This window comes from Cygnus atratus, unplaced genomic scaffold, assembly GCF_013377495.2.
Source record: "Cygnus atratus isolate AKBS03 ecotype Queensland, Australia unplaced genomic scaffold, CAtr_DNAZoo_HiC_assembly HiC_scaffold_171, whole genome shotgun sequence".
Classification (NCBI taxonomy): Eukaryota; Metazoa; Chordata; class Aves; order Anseriformes; family Anatidae; genus Cygnus; species Cygnus atratus.
In genome coordinates, this window is record NW_026109764.1 from 11,010 (window position 1) to 26,209 (window position 15,200).

The following is a 15,200-nucleotide window of genomic DNA, read 5'->3' on the forward strand; positions in this document are numbered from 1 at the left end:
GAGGAGCCCCACACGCGCACCTCTGCCCTGACGCCTCCCTTCGCCCACCACACACGGACGCTGACAAGAACTGACCAGAGCCCAGAGCCCACCACCACCCACCACCTCCTTATTTAACTATTTATTTCAACCAAGCTTGTCATCTATTTATTAACTATTTATGCAAAGTAAATAAAGACCTTTTGTAAGAACCTGACCAGTCCTAGAGCATCCCTCTCACTGGCCTGAGGGCATCTGGATGATGCCCTCATCTCCAGCCTTACACTTCTGCTTAGCCCTCAAGTGCTCACGCACTTCCCACTCAACCATCTTGGGACAACCCCACCAACCAAACTCGTCTCGATCACCCCTCTCCCGTCCCATCCCGGGGCACCTCTGACAACAGTCCCTCTCTCTCTATCTCCCCACACACACCCTCGCAGCTACCACCCCCACGCACCCAGCACCTCTCTCCTTCTCTCAGCCTCCATCAGCACGCACAGCTCGCTCTCGCTCCACTCCTCTCCTACAACCTCGACAGCTTCAGCGACCACAAACCCCTCCCTCCACCACACCACTGATGACCTCACCAGGCACACCGCTCCGCAGCCAACCAGCCCCTTCACAGCCCGCTGCCCGCTCTCCCACCCACATGGCCCAGGATCAATGTGGCCTTCGCGCCTGACCAGGCACACTGCACGCTCACGGGCATGACACACTCACTGGTCACAGCCAACACAGCTGCACGAGAGGAATGTCCTCTTTGACTCAAGCTTCTCCTCTCAGGACAACGTTACCCTCCTGCCTCACCAAGGGACACCACCCAGCGTCATCTTTTTACATTGCAGGGAGACGTCATCATTTCACATTGGCGGGGAGAAATTTAATGAAATATAACAAGGGCAAGCGTAGAGTCCTGCATCCGGGCAAGCACAACTCCAGACACCACGATACCTTGGGGACTGTCCTGCTGGAGAGCAGCGAAGGGGAAACGGACCCGGGGGTCCTGGTGGACAGCACGATGACCAGGAGCCAGCACTGTGCGCTTGTGGCTAAGAACGCCAATGGCATCCTGGGGTGGATTACAAGGGCTGTGGTTATTAGGTTGAGAGAGCCTCTCCTTCCCCTCTACTCTGCCCTGCTGAGACCGCATCTGGAATATTGTCTCCAGTTCTCGGACCCTTACTTCACTAAGGACAGGGAACTGCTTGAGAGAGTCCAGCACAGAGCCACGAGGATGACGAAGGGAGTGGAGCATCTCCCTTACGACGGATGGCTGAGGGAGCTGGGTCTCTTTAGCTTGGAGAGCAGGAGACTCGGGGGTGACCTTAATGTGTAAAGGATGAGTGTCAGCAGGACGGAGCCAGGTTCTTCTCTGTGACATCTAAAGATAGGACAAGAAGCAACGGGTGCAAGCTGGAATGTTCAGTTTGCATCTCACGTTCTGTGTAAATATGAGACGAAACTTTTTCACGGTGAGGGTGAGAGAACACTGGAACAGGCTGACCACGGGACTTGTGGAGTTCCCTTCTCTGGAGACATTCAAAACCTGCCTCGATGCGTTCTTGTGCGACGTCATCTAAGTCTTCCTGCTCTGGCAGTGGGAACAGACTAGACGATCGTTCAAGGTCCCTTCCAATCCCTCATATTTTGTGATTCTGTGTGATTCTAGCAAAGCTTTTATACTTCCTCTCACAGTACCCTTCTGGACAAAACGGACAGCAAACAGCTCATCAACTACACAGCACGATGGGAAAACAACCCCCAGACGAGGCGGCCTCAGCGGCTTACACTAAACGGGGTTACAGCAGGCTGGCAGCCAGTCACTAACGGGATGCCCTAGGCCGCCATTTTAGGGACAGGGCTCTTTAACGCCTTCATAAAAAACCTGGATGAAGGACTCAAAGGCAGAACAGGTGACTTACCAAACAACACCACACTCGGAGGAGGCGCGGACTCCCGCAAGGACACAGAGCCCTTGCACGGAGCTCTTGGCAAACCAGAGGGCTGGGCACTCACCAACCACCTCACGCGCACCAACAGCAAGTGCTGCATTGGGCTGCACCGGGGACGGGGCAACCCTGCCTTCACCTACACACGGGAGGAACACAGGCCGGACAGTGGCCCCACAGAAACACGTCTCAGGGTTTGGGTCAACGCCAAGGGCAACGTGAGCCAGCAGCATGCCCTGGCAGACAAAAGGGCCAGCCGTATCCTGGGCGGCCACGGGCACAGCGAGGGAAGGGATTGTCCCACTCTGCTCTGGGGCAGCCTCACCTCGAGCACCCTCTACCCTTCTGGGTACCACAAAACAAGGGCATAAAGCCATTGGAGAACTTCCACAGGAGGGAAACGGAGACTGTGAAAGGTCCAGAGAGCAAGACGTGTGAGCAGTAGATGAGGTCCCTCACTTCCTTCAGCCAACAATAGAGGAGACGGAGGGGTCGCCTCATGACGGCCTACAGCTCCCTCATGAGGGAGCAGAGGGGCAGGCGCTAAGCTCTGCTCTCTGGGGACAGCAACAGGACCCCAGGGAACCGCATGGAGCTGGGACAGGGGAGGGTCAGGCTGGCTCTTCGGAAAAGGTTCTTCCCAGACAAGGTAGCTGGACACTGGAACACGCTCCACAGGGAGATGGGCACGGCACCGAACCCTCCCGGAGCTCAAGGAGTGCTTGGACAAGGCTCTCAGAAATACGGTTTGGTTCTCGGCTCCTCCAGCATGGACCCGGGACTTGACTCCATGATCCTTGAGGGTCCCTTCGCACTCACAATATACCATGGTTCTACAATTCTTCTTGCCTCCTGACACCTTCACAGCCTCCTTGACAGCCTTCTTCCCACAAGGACCAACCAACGCCTACATGCCATGACAGAGGAAAGAGCTCCTTGCCATTCTACTGCTTCACAAATAACTAATACCAAAACCCAAACCCAATACAACCAGCAAGCGGCCTTCACACAACAAAAGCACATGCTCAGAAAGGCAATTCTGAAGGGCAAAAGAAAAGCACGACAGCACTCCTCAAGGAATAAAGGGAAACCCTCACACATCCACACCACAACCGCTCTCGCGGCCTCTGCCCCAGCGCTTGCACACCCTGCCTTCAACCACACCACCACTGCAGACAACCTCCCTTCACCCACAACACCCCCCTCACAGGGAGGCACGCGCAGCACCACGGCCAATGCAGTGTCCTCTCTGGAGACACGAGATGGACTTGATGAGTTAGGGCAACAACGCTAGGGAAGGGTCTAGAGAACAAGTCTTATGAGGGGGGCAGAGGGACCCTGTGTCCCTCCGCTTGTACGAAAGAGGGCTCAGGGGAGACCTTGCTGTACTTCACAAATAACTTAAAGGACGTTGCGTTGCAAGGTGGAGAATGGGGCTCTTCTCCACAGCACTAAGAGGGAAAAGGGCCTTACGGTTCACCAGGAGAGGTCTAGCTTGGAGATGAGGAGAAATTTCATGACTGAAAGGGTTGGGCAAGCATTGGAATAGGCCGTCCGGCAAAATGGTTGAGTCAATATCCCTGGAGATCTTCAAGAAACGCGTACATTCAGGACTTAATGGCAAGGGTTACTGCTGGACTTTAATTCAAGATCAATGGTTCAACTAGATGATCTTAGACATCTTCCCCAAACTCAATGATTCTATGACCCTTGGGGGTCCCTTCATTTGCAGGGAACGCTACCATAAAGTTCCTCTTCATCCGAAAACAAAACACACGCAAACCCAAGAGATGGGTGATCCAACACAGGGACAAGGAGCAGACATGCTTTGGGAAGCTCCATCCATACAGACATTCAAAGCACAGGAGCACAAGGGACACATCTCCTCCAATGATACCTGACCGCAGAACCGCAGTAGGACCGAGCAGCTCACAACACCCCTGCCTCCAGAAACACCTCTAAACCTGCAATGAACGACTGCGCTGAAAGTAAAAGGGAACAGACAGGCAAAATAAGACCACGAAGAAAAAACCCAAACCTAACACTAGGGCATGACATAGGGAAAGTGGACCTAGGAAGGAAGAGCAATCGTGGGGAGTACTCAACTACTCTCCCTCAAGGCCAAAAGGGAAACACAAAGAAAAGCACATCCGCAACACAGCTGCACCAGCACCCTCTCCCCACCACTTTCACATCCCCCACACAAACACTAAGGACAGATTACCCACCACCTCAACAAAAAACACCAGCCAAGCACCTACACCACGCTCAGGGCCACCCCAACAACGCACTTCCCCACACACCACAACCACCAAAACTGAAAACCACAGCCGGAAACTCTCACCAACCAGAAAGCGACGAAGGGAAAGAAAGATGCCGCACCGCATAAAGCCCGACACACGGCAGCACCCCGAGCACTGCCACCACCCGCACCACCACCCAGCCCCAACAGGCTCCTGCCCAGCACAACCCAACTCCCACCATGCCTGGGCCCGCAGCCCCAACACCAACAGCCATCCACAGCGCCCTGGCGCTCCTGCTCCTCCTCACGCCTCCCGCCAACGCCTTCTCCTGCAGCCCCCTGCGCCTCCACGACAGCGCCTTCCCCTGGGACAGCCTCCAGCTCCTCCGCGACATGGCTCCCAGCCCCACGCAGCCCTGCCCGCAGCAACACGCGCCTTGCTCCTTCCCGGACACCCTCCTGGACACCAACGACACACAGCAAGCCGCACACACCGTCCACCACCTCCTCCAACACCTCTTCGACACCCTCAGCAGCCCCAGCACCCCCGCGCACTGGCTCGACACCGCACGCCACGACCTCCTCAACCAGCTCCAGCACCACATCCACCACCTCGAGCGCTGCTTCCCAGCCGACGCCACGCGCTTCCACAGGCGAGGGCCCCGCAACCTTCACCTCAGCATCAACAAGTACTTCGGCTGCATCCAACACTTCCTCCAGAACCACACCTACAGCCCCTGCGCCTGGGACCACGTCCGCCTCGAGGCTCACGCCTGCTTCCAGCGCATCCACCGCCTCACCCGCACCATGCGCTAAGAGGAGCCCCACACGCGCACCTCTGCCCTGACGCCTCCCTTCGCCCACCACACACGGACGCTGACAAGAACTGACCAGAGCCCAGAGCCCACCACCACCCACCACCTCCTTATTTAACTATTTATTTCAACCAAGCTTGTCATCTATTTATTAACTATTTATGCAAAGTAAATAAAGACCTTTTGTAAGAACCTGACCAGTCCTAGAGCATCCCTCTCACTGGCCTGAGGGCATCTGGATGATGCCCTCATCTCCAGCCTTACACTTCTGCTTAGCCCTCAAGTGCTCACGCACTTCCCACTCAACCATCTTGGGACAACCCCACCAACCAAACTCGTCTCGATCACCCCTCTCCCGTCCCATCCCGGGGCACCTCTGACAACAGTCCCTCTCTCTCTATCTCCCCACACACACCCTCGCAGCTACCACCCCCACGCACCCAGCACCTCTCTCCTTCTCTCAGCCTCCATCAGCACGCACAGCTCGCTCTCGCTCCACTCCTCTCCTACAACCTCGACAGCTTCAGCGACCACAAACCCCTCCCTCCACCACACCACTGATGACCTCACCAGGCACACCGCTCCGCAGCCAACCAGCCCCTTCACAGCCCGCTGCCCGCTCTCCCACCCACATGGCCCAGGATCAATGTGGCCTTCGCGCCTGACCAGGCACACTGCACGCTCACGGGCATGACACACTCACTGGTCACAGCCAACACAGCTGCACGAGAGGAATGTCCTCTTTGACTCAAGCTTCTCCTCTCAGGACAACGTTACCCTCCTGCCTCACCAAGGGACACCACCCAGCGTCATCTTTTTACATTGCAGGGAGACGTCATCATTTCACATTGGCGGGGAGAAATTTAATGAAATATAACAAGGGCAAGCGTAGAGTCCTGCATCCGGGCAAGCACAACTCCAGACACCACGATACCTTGGGGACTGTCCTGCTGGAGAGCAGCGAAGGGGAAACGGACCCGGGGGTCCTGGTGGACAGCACGATGACCAGGAGCCAGCACTGTGCGCTTGTGGCTAAGAACGCCAATGGCATCCTGGGGTGGATTACAAGGGCTGTGGTTATTAGGTTGAGAGAGCCTCTCCTTCCCCTCTACTCTGCCCTGCTGAGACCACATCTGGAATATTGTCTCCAGTTCTCGGACCCTTACTTCACTAAGGACAGGGAACTGCTTGAGAGAGTCCAGCACAGAGCCACGAGGATGACGAAGGGAGTGGAGCATCTCCCTTACGACGGATGGCTGAGGGAGCTGGGTCTCTTTAGCTTGGAGAGCAGGAGACTCGGGGGTGACCTTAATGTGTAAAGGATGAGTGTCAGCAGGACGGAGCCAGGTTCTTCTCTGTGACATCTAAAGATAGGACAAGAAGCAACGGGTGCAAGCTGGAATGTTCAGTTTGCATCTCACGTTCTGTGTAAATATGAGACGAAACTTTTTCACGGTGAGGGTGAGAGAACACTGGAACAGGCTGACCATGGGACTTGTGGAGTTCCCTTCTCTGGAGACATTCAAAACCTGCCTCGATGCGTTCTTGTGCGACGTCATCTAAGTCTTCCTGCTCTGGCAGTGGGAACAGACTAGACGATCGTTCAAGGTCCCTTCCAATCCCTCATATTTTGTGATTCTGTGTGATTCTAGCAAAGCTTTTATACTTCCTCTCACAGTACCCTTCTGGACAAAACGGACAGCAAACAGCTCATCAACTACACAGCACGATGGGAAAACAACCCCCAGACGAGGCGGCCTCAGCGGCTTACACTAAACGGGGTTACAGCAGGCTGGCAGCCAGTCACTAACGGGATGCCCTAGGCCGCCATTTTAGGGACAGGGCTCTTTAACGCCTTCATAAAAAACCTGGATGAAGGACTCAAAGGCAGAACAGGTGACTTACCAAACAACACCACACTCGGAGGAGGCGCGGACTCCCGCAAGGACACAGAGCCCTTGCACGGAGCTCTTGGCAAACCAGAGGGCTGGGCACTCACCAACCACCTCACGCGCACCAACAGCAAGTGCTGCATTGGGCTGCACCGGGGACGGGGCAACCCTGCCTTCACCTACACACGGGAGGAACACAGGCCGGACAGTGGCCCCACAGAAACACGTCTCAGGGTTTGGGTCAACGCCAAGGGCAACGTGAGCCAGCAGCATGCCCTGGCAGACAAAAGGGCCAGCCGTATCCTGGGCGGCCACGGGCACAGCGAGGGAAGGGATTGTCCCACTCTGCTCTGGGGCAGCCTCACCTCGAGCACCCTCTACCCTTCTGGGTACCACAAAACAAGGGCATAAAGCCATTGGAGAACTTCCACAGGAGGGAAACGGAGACTGTGAAAGGTCCAGAGAGCAAGACGTGTGAGCAGTAGATGAGGTCCCTCACTTCCTTCAGCCAACAATAGAGGAGACGGAGGGGTCGCCTCATGACGGCCTACAGCTCCCTCATGAGGGAGCAGAGGGGCAGGCGCTAAGCTCTGCTCTCTGGGGACAGCAACAGGACCCCAGGGAACCGCATGGAGCTGGGACAGGGGAGGGTCAGGCTGGCTCTTCGGAAAAGGTTCTTCCCAGACAAGGTAGCTGGACACTGGAACACGCTCCACAGGGAGATGGGCACGGCACCGAACCCTCCCGGAGCTCAAGGAGTGCTTGGACAAGGCTCTCAGAAATACGGTTTGGTTCTCGGCTCCTCCAGCATGGACCCGGGACTTGACTCCATGATCCTTGAGGGTCCCTTCGCACTCACAATATACCATGGTTCTACAATTCTTCTTGCCTCCTGACACCTTCACAGCCTCCTTGACAGCCTTCTTCCCACAAGGACCAACCAACACCTACATGCCATGACAGAGGAAAGAGCTCCTTGCCATTCTACTGCTTCACAAATAACTAATACCAAAACCCAAACCCAATACAACCAGCAAGCGGCCTTCACACAACAAAAGCACATGCTCAGAAAGGCAATTCTGAAGGGCAAAAGAAAAGCACAACAGCACTCCTCAAGGAATAAAGGGAAACCCTCACACATCCACACCACAACCGCTCTCGCGGCCTCTGCCCCAGCGCTTGCACACCCTGCCTTCAACCACACCACCACTGCAGACAACCTCCCTTCACCCACAACACCCCCCTCACAGGGAGGCACGCGCAGCACCACGGCCAATGCAGTGTCCTCTCTGGAGACACGAGATGGACTTGATGAGTTAGGGCAACAACGCTAGGGAAGGGTCTAGAGAACAAGTCTTATGAGGGGGGCAGAGGGACCCTGTGTCCCTCCGCTTGTACGAAAGAGGGCTCAGGGGAGACCTTGCTGTACTTCACAAATAACTTAAAGGACGTTGCGTTGCAAGGTGGAGAATGGGGCTCTTCTCCACAGCACTAAGAGGGAAAAGGGCCTTACGGTTCACCAGGAGAGGTCTAGCTTGGAGATGAGGAGAAATTTCATGACTGAAAGGGTTGGGCAAGCATTAGAATAGGCCGTCCGGCAAAATGGTTGAGTCAATATCCCTGGAGATCTTCAAGAAACGCGTACATTCAGGACTTAATGGCAAGGGTTACTGCTGGACTTTAATTCAAGATCAATGGTTCAACTAGATGATCTTAGACATCTTCCCCAAACTCAATGATTCTATGACCCTTGGGGGTCCCTTCATTTGCAGGGAACGCTACCATAAAGTTCCTCTTCATCCGAAAACAAAACACACGCAAACCCAAGAGATGGGTGATCCAACACAGGGACAAGGAGCAGACATGCTTTGGGAAGCTCCATCCATACAGACATTCAAAGCACAGGAGCACAAGGGACACATCTCCTCCAATGATACCTGACCGCAGAACCGCAGTAGGACCGAGCAGCTCACAACACCCCTGCCTCCAGAAACACCTCTAAACCTGCAATGAACGACTGCGCTGAAAGTAAAAGGGAACAGACAGGCAAAATAAGACCACGAAGAAAAAACCCAAACCTAACACTAGGGCATGACATAGGGAAAGTGGACCTAGGAAGGAAGAGCAATCGTGGGGAGTACTCAACTACTCTCCCTCAAGGCCAAAAGGGAAACACAAAGAAAAGCACATCCGCAACACAGCTGCACCAGCACCCTCTCCCCACCACTTTCACATCCCCCACACAAACACTAAGGACAGATTACCCACCACCTCAACAAAAAACACCAGCCAAGCACCTACACCACGCTCAGGGCCACCCCAACAACGCACTTCCCCACACACCACAACCACCAAAACTGAAAACCACAGCCGGAAACTCTCACCAACCAGAAAGCGACGAAGGGAAAGAAAGATGCCGCACCGCATAAAGCCCGACACACGGCAGCACCCCGAGCACTGCCACCACCCGCACCACCACCCAGCCCCAACAGGCTCCTGCCCAGCACAACCCAACTCCCACCATGCCTGGGCCCGCAGCCCCAACACCAACAGCCATCCACAGCGCCCTGGCGCTCCTGCTCCTCCTCACGCCTCCCGCCAACGCCTTCTCCTGCAGCCCCCTGCGCCTCCACGACAGCGCCTTCCCCTGGGACAGCCTCCAGCTCCTCCGCGACATGGCTCCCAGCCCCACGCAGCCCTGCCCGCAGCAACACGCGCCTTGCTCCTTCCCGGACACCCTCCTGGACACCAACGACACACAGCAAGCCGCACACACCGTCCACCACCTCCTCCAACACCTCTTCGACACCCTCAGCAGCCCCAGCACCCCCGCGCACTGGCTCGACACCGCACGCCACGACCTCCTCAACCAGCTCCAGCACCACATCCACCACCTCGAGCGCTGCTTCCCAGCCGACGCCACGCGCTTCCACAGGCGAGGGCCCCGCAACCTTCACCTCAGCATCAACAAGTACTTCGGCTGCATCCAACACTTCCTCCAGAACCACACCTACAGCCCCTGCGCCTGGGACCACGTCCGCCTCGAGGCTCACGCCTGCTTCCAGCGCATCCACCGCCTCACCCGCACCATGCGCTAAGAGGAGCCCCACACGCGCACCTCTGCCCTGACGCCCCCCTTCGCCCACCACACACGGACGCTGACAAGAACTGACCAGAGCCCAGAGCCCACCACCACCCACCACCTCCTTATTTAACTATTTATTTCAACCAAGCTTGTCATCTATTTATTAACTATTTATGCAAAGTAAATAAAGACCTTTTGTAAGAACCTGACCAGTCCTAGAGCATCCCTCTCACTGGCCTGAGGGCATCTGGATGATGCCCTCATCTCCAGCCTTACACTTCTGCTTAGCCCTCAAGTGCTCACGCACTTCCCACTCAACCATCTTGGGACAACCCCACCAACCAAACTCGTCTCGATCACCCCTCTCCCGTCCCATCCCGGGGCACCTCTGACAACAGTCCCTCTCTCTCTATCTCCCCACACACACCCTCGCAGCTACCACCCCCACGCACCCAGCACCTCTCTCCTTCTCTCAGCCTCCATCAGCACGCACAGCTCGCTCTCGCTCCACTCCTCTCCTACAACCTCGACAGCTTCAGCGACCACAAACCCCTCCCTCCACCACACCACTGATGACCTCACCAGGCACACCGCTCCGCAGCCAACCAGCCCCTTCACAGCCCGCTGCCCGCTCTCCCACCCACATGGCCCAGGATCAATGTGGCCTTCGCGCCTGACCAGGCACACTGCACGCTCACGGGCATGACACACTCACTGGTCACAGCCAACACAGCTGCACGAGAGGAATGTCCTCTTTGACTCAAGCTTCTCCTCTCAGGACAACATTACCCTCCTGCCTCACCAAGGGACACCACCCAGCGTCATCTTTTTACATTGCAGGGAGACGTCATCATTTCACATTGGCGGGGAGAAATTTAATGAAATATAACAAGGGCAAGCGTAGAGTCCTGCATCCGGGCAAGCACAACTCCAGACACCACGATACCTTGGGGACTGTCCTGCTGGAGAGCAGCGAAGGGGAAACGGACCCGGGGGTCCTGGTGGACAGCACGATGACCAGGAGCCAGCACTGTGCGCTTGTGGCTAAGAACGCCAATGGCATCCTGGGGTGGATTACAAGGGCTGTGGTTATTAGGTTGAGAGAGCCTCTCCTTCCCCTCTACTCTGCCCTGCTGAGACCGCATCTGGAATATTGTCTCCAGTTCTCGGACCCTTACTTCACTAAGGACAGGGAACTGCTTGAGAGAGTCCAGCACAGAGCCACGAGGATGACGAAGGGAGTGGAGCATCTCCCTTACGACGGATGGCTGAGGGAGCTGGGTCTCTTTAGCTTGGAGAGCAGGAGACTCGGGGGTGACCTTAATGTGTAAAGGATGAGTGTCAGCAGGACGGAGCCAGGTTCTTCTCTGTGACATCTAAAGATAGGACAAGAAGCAACGGGTGCAAGCTGGAATGTTCAGTTTGCATCTCACGTTCTGTGTAAATATGAGACGAAACTTTTTCACGGTGAGGGTGAGAGAACACTGGAACAGGCTGACCACGGGACTTGTGGAGTTCCCTTCTCTGGAGACATTCAAAACCTGCCTCGATGCGTTCTTGTGCGACGTCATCTAAGTCTTCCTGCTCTGGCAGTGGGAACAGACTAGACGATCGTTCAAGGTCCCTTCCAATCCCTCATATTTTGTGATTCTGTGTGATTCTAGCAAAGCTTTCATACTTCCTCTCGCAGTACCCTTCTGGACAAAACGGACAGCAAACAGCTCATCAACTACACAGCACGATGGGAAAACAACCCCCAGACGAGGCGGCCTCAGCGGCTTACACTAAACGGGGTTACAGCAGGCTGGCAGCCAGTCACTAACGGGATGCCCTAGGCCGCCATTTTAGGGACAGGGCTCTTTAACGCCTTCATAAAAAACCTGGATGAAGGACTCAAAGGCAGAACAGGTGACTTACCAAACAACACCACACTCGGAGGAGGCGCGGACTCCTGCAAGGACACAGAGCCCTTGCACGGAGCTCTTGGCAAACCAGAGGGCTGGGCACTCACCAACCACCTCACGCGCACCAACAGCAAGTGCTGCATTGGGCTGCACCGGGGACGGGGCAACCCTGCCTTCACCTACACACGGGAGGAACACAGGCCGGACAGTGGCCCCACAGAAACACGTCTCAGGGTTTGGGTCAACGCCAAGGGCAACGTGAGCCAGCAGCATGCCCTGGCAGACAAAAGGGCCAGCCGTATCCTGGGCGGCCACGGGCACAGCGAGGGAAGGGATTGTCCCACTCTGCTCTGGGGCAGCCTCACCTCGAGCACCCTCTACCCTTCTGGGTACCACAAAACAAGGGCATAAAGCCATTGGAGAACTTCCACAGGAGGGAAACGGAGACTGTGAAAGGTCCAGAGAGCAAGACGTGTGAGCAGTAGATGAGGTCCCTCACTTCCTTCAGCCAACAATAGAGGAGACGGAGGGGTCGCCTCATGCCGGCCTACAGCTCCCTCATGAGGGAGCAGAGGGGCAGGCGCTGAGCTCTGCTCTCTGGGGACAGCAACAGGACCCCAGGGAACCGCATGGAGCTGGGACAGGGGAGGGTCAGGCTGGCTCTTCGGAAAAGGTTCTTCCCAGACAAGGTAGCTGGACACTGGAACACGCTCCACAGGGAGATGGGCACGGCACCGAACCCTCCCGGAGCTCAAGGAGTGCTTGGACAAGGCTCTCAGAAATACGGTTTGGTTCTTGGCTCCTCCAGCATGGACCCGGGACTTGACTCCATGATCCTTGAGGGTCCCTTCGCACTCACAATATACCATGGTTCTACAATTCTTCTTGCCTCCTGACACCTTCACAGCCTCCTTGACAGCCTTCTTCCCACAAGGACCAACCAACGCCTACATGCCATGACAGAGGAAAGAGCTCCTTGCCATTCTACTGCTTCACAAATAACTAATACCAAAACCCAAACCCAATACAACCAGCAAGCGGCCTTCACACAACAAAAGCACATGCTCAGAAAGGCAATTCTGAAGGGCAAAAGAAAAGCACGACAGCACTCCTCAAGGAATAAAGGGAAACCCTCACACATCCACACCACAACCGCTCTCGCGGCCTCTGCCCCAGCGCTTGCACACCCTGCCTTCAACCACACCACCACTGCAGACAACCTCCCTTCACCCACAACACCCCCCTCACAGGGAGGCACGCGCAGCACCACGGCCAATGCAGTGTCCTCTCTGGAGACACGAGATGGACTTGATGAGTTAGGGCAACAACGCTAGGGAAGGGTCTAGAGAACAAGTCTTATGAGGGGGGCAGAGGGACCCTGTGTCCCTCCGCTTGTACGAAAGAGGGCTCAGGGGAGACCTTGCTGTACTTCACAAATAACTTAAAGGACGTTGCGTTGCAAGGTGGAGAATGGGGCTCTTCTCCACAGCACTAAGAGGGAAAAGGGCCTTACGGTTCACCAGGAGAGGTCTAGCTTGGAGATGAGGAGAAATTTCATGACTGAAAGGGTTGGGCAAGCATTGGAATAGGCCGTCCGGCAAAATGGTTGAGTCAATATCCCTGGAGATCTTCAAGAAACGCGTACATTCAGGACTTAATGGCAAGGGTTACTGCTGGACTTTAATTCAAGATCAATGGTTCAACTAGATGATCTTAGACATCTTCCCCAAACTCAATGATTCTATGACCCTTGGGGGTCCCTTCATTTGCAGGGAACGCTACCATAAAGTTCCTCTTCATCCGAAAACAAAACACACGCAAACCCAAGAGATGGGTGATCCAACACAGGGACAAGGAGCAGACATGCTTTGGGAAGCTCCATCCATACAGACATTCAAAGCACAGGAGCACAAGGGACACATCTCCTCCAATGATACCTGACCGCAGAACCGCAGTAGGACCGAGCAGCTCACAACACCCCTGCCTCCAGAAACACCTCTAAACCTGCAATGAACGACTGCGCTGAAAGTAAAAGGGAACAGACAGGCAAAATAAGACCACGAAGAAAAAACCCAAACCTAACACTAGGGCATGACATAGGGAAAGTGGACCTAGGAAGGAAGAGCAATCGTGGGGAGTACTCAACTACTCTCCCTCAAGGCCAAAAGGGAAACACAAAGAAAAGCACATCCGCAACACAGCTGCACCAGCACCCTCTCCCCACCACTTTCACATCCCCCACACAAACACTAAGGACAGATTACCCACCACCTCAACAAAAAACACCAGCCAAGCACCTACACCACGCTCAGGGCCACCCCAACAACGCACTTCCCCACACACCACAACCACCAAAACTGAAAACCACAGCCGGAAACTCTCACCAACCAGAAAGCGACGAAGGGAAAGAAAGATGCCGCACCGCATAAAGCCCGACACACGGCAGCACCCCGAGCACTGCCACCACCCGCACCACCACCCAGCCCCAACAGGCTCCTGCCCAGCACAACCCAACTCCCACCATGCCTGGGCCCGCAGCCCCAACACCAACAGCCATCCACAGCGCCCTGGCGCTCCTGCTCCTCCTCACGCCTCCCGCCAACGCCTTCTCCTGCAGCCCCCTGCGCCTCCACGACAGCGCCTTCCCCTGGGACAGCCTCCAGCTCCTCCGCGACATGGCTCCCAGCCCCACGCAGCCCTGCCCGCAGCAACACGCGCCTTGCTCCTTCCCGGACACCCTCCTGGACACCAACGACACACAGCAAGCCGCACACACCGTCCACCACCTCCTCCAACACCTCTTCGACACCCTCAGCAGCCCCAGCACCCCCGCGCACTGGCTCGACACCGCACGCCACGACCTCCTCAACCAGCTCCAGCACCACATCCACCACCTCGAGCGCTGCTTCCCAGCCGACGCCACGCGCTTCCACAGGCGAGGGCCCCGCAACCTTCACCTCAGCATCAACAAGTACTTCGGCTGCATCCAACACTTCCTCCAGAACCACACCTACAGCCCCTGCGCCTGGGACCACGTCCGCCTCGAGGCTCACGCCTGCTTCCAGCGCATCCACCGCCTCACCCGCACCATGCGCTAAGAGGAGCCCCACACGCGCACCTCTGCCCTGACGCCCCCCTTCGCCCACCACACACGGACGCTGACAAGAACTGACCAGAGCCCAGAGCCCACCACCACCCACCACCTCCTTATTTAACTATTTATTTCAACCAAGCTTGTCATCTATTTATTAACTATTTATGCAAAGTAAATAAAGACCTTTTGTAAGAACCTGACCAGTCCTAGAGCATCCCTCTCACTGGCCTGAGGGCA

General features: G+C 55.9%; 3 protein-coding genes across 3 annotated transcripts; all 3 read left to right on the plus strand.

The window, feature by feature from the left end:
* The first annotated feature begins 4,413 nt into the window (after positions 1-4,413).
* LOC118257702 (interferon) lies at positions 4,414-4,989 on the plus strand. Its single transcript, XM_035565932.1, has one exon. The coding sequence runs from the start codon at positions 4,414-4,416 to the stop codon at positions 4,987-4,989; it is 576 nt and encodes a 191-aa protein (XP_035421825.1).
* A 4,413-nt stretch (positions 4,990-9,402) lies between these two features.
* On the plus strand, positions 9,403-9,978 carry LOC118257700 (interferon). Its single transcript, XM_035565930.1, has one exon. The coding sequence runs from the start codon at positions 9,403-9,405 to the stop codon at positions 9,976-9,978; it is 576 nt and encodes a 191-aa protein (XP_035421823.1).
* A 4,413-nt stretch (positions 9,979-14,391) lies between these two features.
* On the plus strand, positions 14,392-14,967 carry LOC126913676 (interferon). The gene has a single exon (XM_050716673.1). It carries the CDS (start codon positions 14,392-14,394, stop codon positions 14,965-14,967), a length of 576 nt encoding a protein of 191 aa, XP_050572630.1.
* Positions 14,968-15,200: the final 233 nt, after the last annotated feature.